Raw genomic sequence first — 6,000 nt, 5'->3', positions numbered from 1 at the left:
GCAATAGAAGGATCTTCCAATAACACAAAGTTGACTGACACATTTTACTTTTACTTTCCAGTGTATAAAATCTATTTTTGCACTTCTTCCTATAGGAATATGCCACAAGTAAGAAGCAATGGACTGGAAGCTAGGCAGAATCCCTGCCATATAAATTGAAGGTAAAAGGTAACAACAGAGATGGTGGTCTCAGCTAAAACTGTTCATATACAGCAAGAATTCTGCTACATTCCCTTTCCCACAGCCAGGTACACTAAGTTAGTTGCATTAACTAACGGACCTTTTAAAAAGTTAAAAAAAAACCCAAACAAACAACAAAAATCACAACAAATTTAATCAGTGCACTTCCACCTGAAAAAGAAAGCCTGAACACAGCAGGCAAACAGAAAATCCTATTTCAAAGAAAATACCATCTCCAATATTCATATATCATGCCCTACAGATTACCAGGACTGACTGCTAACACTTGTACACTGTTAGAAGCTTAGGCATATTGTAAATGCAGTATCTGCTGCAAGTGGGATATTGTCATATCAGACTACCTGAAAACCTGAATCTGAATAAATGTTTAAACCAGTCTTCTTCCATCATTCTTTTTACGTTTACAAACAGTCCGCAGTCAGATCAGTTCCTTTCAGCAAGGTAAGTTACAAGCTAAAAACAGGGTCATAGCGATGATTCGTCAGTCTTCATCTTTTTTGTTTGTCCATTTGAACCACGCTGCAGATCCTGCCTTTTCTTTTTCTGCTGCTGTAACTTTTCCTCTTTCCTCTGTAGGTAGGCGGCCATGTTATCAAATGAAGACTTGTAGAGGTTGCTGTAGTGGCTCTCTGCACCAACAAAACCTGCAGTTGGGCAAAGCAAGAACACAAGTGTAAATTCCCTTACTGGTATCACCAATTACTTCCTGTACTGTAATTCCAGAGAGTGGCATTTCACTCATTTACTGTGGTCCTATACACTCTATTAAATTTCAGCATTTATACTGTGCAAGCCTGATTGGTGTTGGTAAGCACCTGTCCTGCATTCACACAGCCAAGCATAGCCTCCATTTTTATTATAAAAAATTCGCACGAAGGCAAGCACCTGACATTGAAGCGAAGGGGGCACACAGCTCTCTTTACATGTTGGACACTTGCAGACTTCAAGGCTTCTGGGTTTTAAAATGACTGCTGTTGCAGCTTATTGCTGTACATCCCATTGGAGTTGTTGCCCAAGATCTAAGCACTACAAAGGGTGTGCTACTTGACAGTATTCAGCTGACTTGTTTCCTAGAGTATTAATTTAAAAGAAGCCCAATGAAGTAGACTTCTAACAGTGATATCCTCCAGTGTGTGCACGTTTCTAAATATTCACCCCAACAGTTCTGTTATACCATCTGTGAATTTGGCATAATATTCATCACAGCATCTCCAAGACCGTTTAAACGAGTTAACAGGGAACTACCTACTACCCAAAAAACCCCAATCAGATCGTATGTGTAGAGAATATAGAACGAGACTAGCTGGCTAGGTCCACTTTTCCAAAAATTGTTAGAGTGGTCCCTGACAAAGCCAGTTACCTTTAGTTCTCTTTGTATTCCTACTTTTTCGCCACTTCCAAAATTTCTTGATCTTAAAGGGCAAATGCAAGGAAACCCACTCCCTGCTAGGGTTTGGTCCTGAAGCCAGTGTGCTGCTCCACAGCAATGTTCATACAGCATCCCCGTGTTTCTTGGCAGAAAAACTTTCCCTTGCTGGTACTCAGCAAAGTGCATGCTTTTACTTTTGAGGGTCTTGCACTCACACAGTAACCAATTTATTGGCTTTGGCCCTGGGAGAAATGGTGTGCTGACAGTTTGGATATCCACGCTACTCTCTAATTGATCACTGTGCACTAAATCTTGCTCTGTCTTCTTCTGGGATAAGTTATAACAGAATGTCAAACTGTTCAACGTGTACTTCAAGGTTGACCTACCCGTCTTAAATCGTACAGAATCAGCAATCAGGTGAATGAAGTTTATAAAGAGACAATATGCAGGCATTAAGACTGGGTTTAAACAATATAATGACCACCTTTTTTGAAATAAGTAACTACCTTTTCAAGCACTAATTATGCACTGGAATAAGTGCTCATCAAGCGAGCCTCCCCTTACTAATTAACAATAGTAGACCCTGTCATCTGAGCAGTCCCCCTTTCCCAGCTGCAGATGCAGCCGGCTACCGTGTATCGCAGTGATTTGCTACGCTGGCTAATTATGCTCAGAACCTTTTCCCCTGCCTGCTCTTTTTACTTCTCTCTCACTCATTTTCACTCAGACCTCATACTTCTAATTATCTGCATGGCTGTAACTATCAAGTCTGCAGCATCTACATGCAAACACTCTCCCTTCCAAAGGGGTACCTGACTTCCTCTTAGATATCCAAGACAGTACCAAGGTAATGACAACTTAATGATCAACTTAATGACAGCTTCACCCTAAGCCATCCAATACTAGATATTATGGAGACTTTACATTAGACTGCACATTTCTGCAACTCTTCCATCTTTACATATGACCGTCAAGAACAGACCAAAACCCCGGTGGGGGCTGTAACACCTTTTTTAAGGAAGGTTCCCAGTCTCCCAGCAAAGTACAGGAGGGAAATTTCAATTAATCAACTCTCCATACATAATGAGAGAACCACTAGCACATGCAGCAACCCTTCGCTACCCTGCAGCCACCACTGCCATAATTTCAGCTTCTAAATAAAGTTGTGTGGTTTTTAAATACAAAAAGCCCTGGAAACATAGGGTGCTTCTGAACTAGTAAACCATGTATTATTTTTCTGCCAGAGACTGGGAGTGGGTCAGAAATCAAGAACAAAATGAACCAGCCCTCATACCAATCAATTTCTCTGTCATACCATCCAGGGTCACACCCTCCAGCCACAGCAAGCTCCACATGATCTACCCTGCCAAGGTGGACCCAAACAGCTCATCCTTACAGTGAAGCTACTCCTCCCATGGCTATTCCATTCTTACTGCTTCCACTGTACTTCTGATAAAGTGTCATGCCCAGGCAAAGAGATGAGACGGCAAACAACAGCATTCTCTGTCGCAGCAGTAAGACAGACTGCAGTGGCTCTGTCACAGAGTGTTTAGGTATGTCCCTGTGATAAGGCATCTATGTACAGCAGTTACAATGCTACAAATTCAGACCTACATACCTACATCATTTTGTGACAATAGTAACCTGAACACGCTTCACGGTCTACAGTAACTTCCATACCAGATGGAGTGATGAAACTGAGAAAACTGAAAGATTAAGTGACTTCAACAGCCAGTATAGCTGACCTGAACTCTAACCTTACCCCTATATCTTATGCTTTAGCTGTAAAAATCAGATTTCCTGGGCCTTTAGGCCAAATTTCTCACCTTCAAACACTGTCCAGTTGTCTTGAAGATATTTTGACATCTTCTGTAATCCTTTGTCATCAGTTACTGCCTGGGAAAAGAAGGAACAATGCATGGTTATTTTAGGAATAATAAACAATCTCATGTTTCAGAGCACACAGAAAAATGCAACAGCTCTCAGGCAAGTATAGTGAAAGAAGTGCAGGTGTAAGACCTCCAGGTCTTACAGGCCTTCAGGCTCCTTTTTTCCAGGACTGCTATAGAAACCTGGTCTGAGATCACGTATTCTGCTGGGGAAGCTCTGCAGCTTGAAGGAAAAGAAAATGGATTCCTACTTACTAATCTGTGAGGAAGAGGAATATCACAAGGAACATATAAGGGTCAAAGAACATACTTAGCAGTTTCATTTAAAAACCACGCACTTCACAAGTATACCAGGATTAGCTGGGGACTTACAAGGATAACAAGCGAGTTTCCAGTTGTTTCATAGGCTACTACAGAGAACTTCATAGCACACCCCTCAAATTTGACTCCCTGTTCTCAGCTGGAAAAAAAAAAAATCCCCTTGATGCTCCCAGAATGCCTTGTCTCCCAAAGGATCCCTCAGAGGCAGGCATGGGGAAGGCGGTGTGGAAACCATTCCTGAGAAAACCACAATGGGATTTTGTTGTTTTATGGTTTGGTTTTTTTTTTTTTAAATAATCAAGTGCAGCACACAGAAAGCACAGGCAATGGTTTAAAGTACTAAGCGCAACGGCTGACAACCACTCTGCTTGATCCTGCTATGCCAAATGTTAGCTTCACCAGAGAAGAAACTGGTATTCATAACAAGCTCTCAACAGCTTTGTATTATATGCAGGTAAGAAGTAGAATGAGATGTGTATCTGTGACTTTTACTCTGTCTCAAGACATAAATAGAGAAGTGTGCCATTTAGCTTTCATGGAACATAGTTTTTTTTTTTGTTATGGCCTCAAGACAACACAAAACATTCAGGATGTTAGCATAACAAACATATCTACCTTCCACTGTCCGTCACATGGTCTGTAAAATCGAAGAGGAGCTTCATTGTCTTCCTGCAAAATCCATAGATCTCCCGTTTCCTCAAATGCAATGTCCCAACCTTTATGTTTCAAAGAGATTTGCTGTCTGTAAACTAGCTGCTGGGCAATGGCATCAAGCTGAAAGATGTAGACTGTGGGAATACTTTTGAGAGGAAAAACTTAATTACCATTATTACCAAATCCACCTACAGCCATCACTTGTACAGCAAGCTACAGCAAACACCCACTCTAATTCCAAACAGAGCCAAAGCAAAGTCATTAGGATTTGCAAAAAATACTCTAGCACTTCAAGCGTGGTTTGCTTACATCATCTGAGGCAGAAGCTGTAAATACCTAACAAGTCAAATGGCTTTTCAAGTGTTATATGAAACAAAAAGCAGTCAATGCTGCCTTTTCTGTAAAAGAAAAGGTAGCAAAGGGAATTTCATAAGGATTACTAAGGATTTATATAAGGAGTGTGGCATCATAGGACACTGGCCTACAGGGCTTCACTTGAAGGAACAGGTAACTGAGCACCAGTCAAAATAAAACAGGAAAGGAATTCCATGCTAGGGAGGGGAGGGGGGAATGAGAGGGACACGAAAACCTGACACAACTAAAGACCAGTACTGGCACTGCATCCATCTCCACCTCTCCCATCAGCACTCACTCTAACAGCAGAGCTTCCTAACCTCCCTCGGACAGATCCCCGGTGTGCCACGCAGGACACCTCGGCTCCCTCCCGAGTGGCCTACCAGGTCCACGTGACAGCACTGTTTAGAAGTGTTGGGCTGCGGAGCGGGAAATAAAAGCATGACGCAGAGCACAGCACAGCCCCTGGGCTAAGTGACATGGATACAGCCCTTGGCTGACACAGCTTCCCCTTCCAGGGCCAGTTTGGGTGCCCATGCAGAAGGCGTGACAGAAGCAGCTAAGGCTCCTCGCCCTGGCAAAGGGCAAGTCCACTGAGGGGACAGATTGACGATTTCACTGTGCAGGCAGCTCTGGCAACCTCTCCCTTTCCTGTTGCAAGCTTTTGTCAGAAAGAACAGCTTCCTTGGCAGGCTTAACGTGCTGTGGAAAGAGAGGAGAAGAGGGCTTGTCCACCCCTGCAAGATGTTTCCCCCCAAGCTGGATTTGTAAGGTTCCTCAGTACTTAGGCCCTTCAGCTCCTGAGCACTCCCTCCTTACACAAACATACATTTGAATCCAAAAGTCAACACAGCATCTCCATAATTTTAAACTGAAGCAATGCTGTGGTTTTAAACAGAACGGGCCAACACGTTTAAAGGAGCAGAATATGGTAACAGAAGTTTGGCCGCTCCATTACCACAGCACCCTAAACAAAACGGGACCCAAACCACACAGGTCAGGCACAGCAATTAAGGGGAGAGATCCTGAGTGCCCAGCCTTGAGGGAAAGGCATTGCAAAGTCTGCAAAATTCAGCTAAGCCAGGTAACCCTCGCACTCACACCAAGTACAGTAAGGATTCAGAGGCTCCCTGTGAGGCCACAGGCTTGCCTGGGACGCTTGGAGATCCACAGTACCAAGTACCGCATGCTAGGGGAAAGTTAGGACAGCCA

At 43.2% G+C, this 6,000-nt stretch overlaps 1 protein-coding gene across 1 annotated transcript in view; it reads right to left on the bottom strand.

Moving 5' to 3' along the window:
• Positions 1–316: 316 nt before the first annotated feature.
• Positions 317–6,000, bottom strand: part of WDR4 (WDR4 tRNA N7-guanosine methyltransferase non-catalytic subunit) — a 21,130-nt gene continuing 15,446 nt past the window's right edge. Inside the window, exons 9-11 of the mRNA XM_075099197.1 lie at positions 4,396–4,579; positions 3,397–3,466; positions 317–845 (exon numbers count right to left, since the gene is read on the bottom strand). Coding sequence (XP_074955298.1) covers positions 667–845; positions 3,397–3,466; positions 4,396–4,579 — 433 coding nt within the window. The 3' untranslated portion in view covers positions 317–666. The remainder of the gene's footprint in view (positions 846–3,396; positions 3,467–4,395; positions 4,580–6,000) is intronic.

The sequence above is a fragment of the Phalacrocorax aristotelis genome, chromosome 1 (assembly GCF_949628215.1).
Source record: "Phalacrocorax aristotelis chromosome 1, bGulAri2.1, whole genome shotgun sequence".
In the NCBI taxonomy this organism is placed as follows: Eukaryota; Metazoa; Chordata; class Aves; order Suliformes; family Phalacrocoracidae; genus Phalacrocorax; species Phalacrocorax aristotelis.
This window is presented reverse-complemented; position numbering and strand designations above follow the sequence as displayed.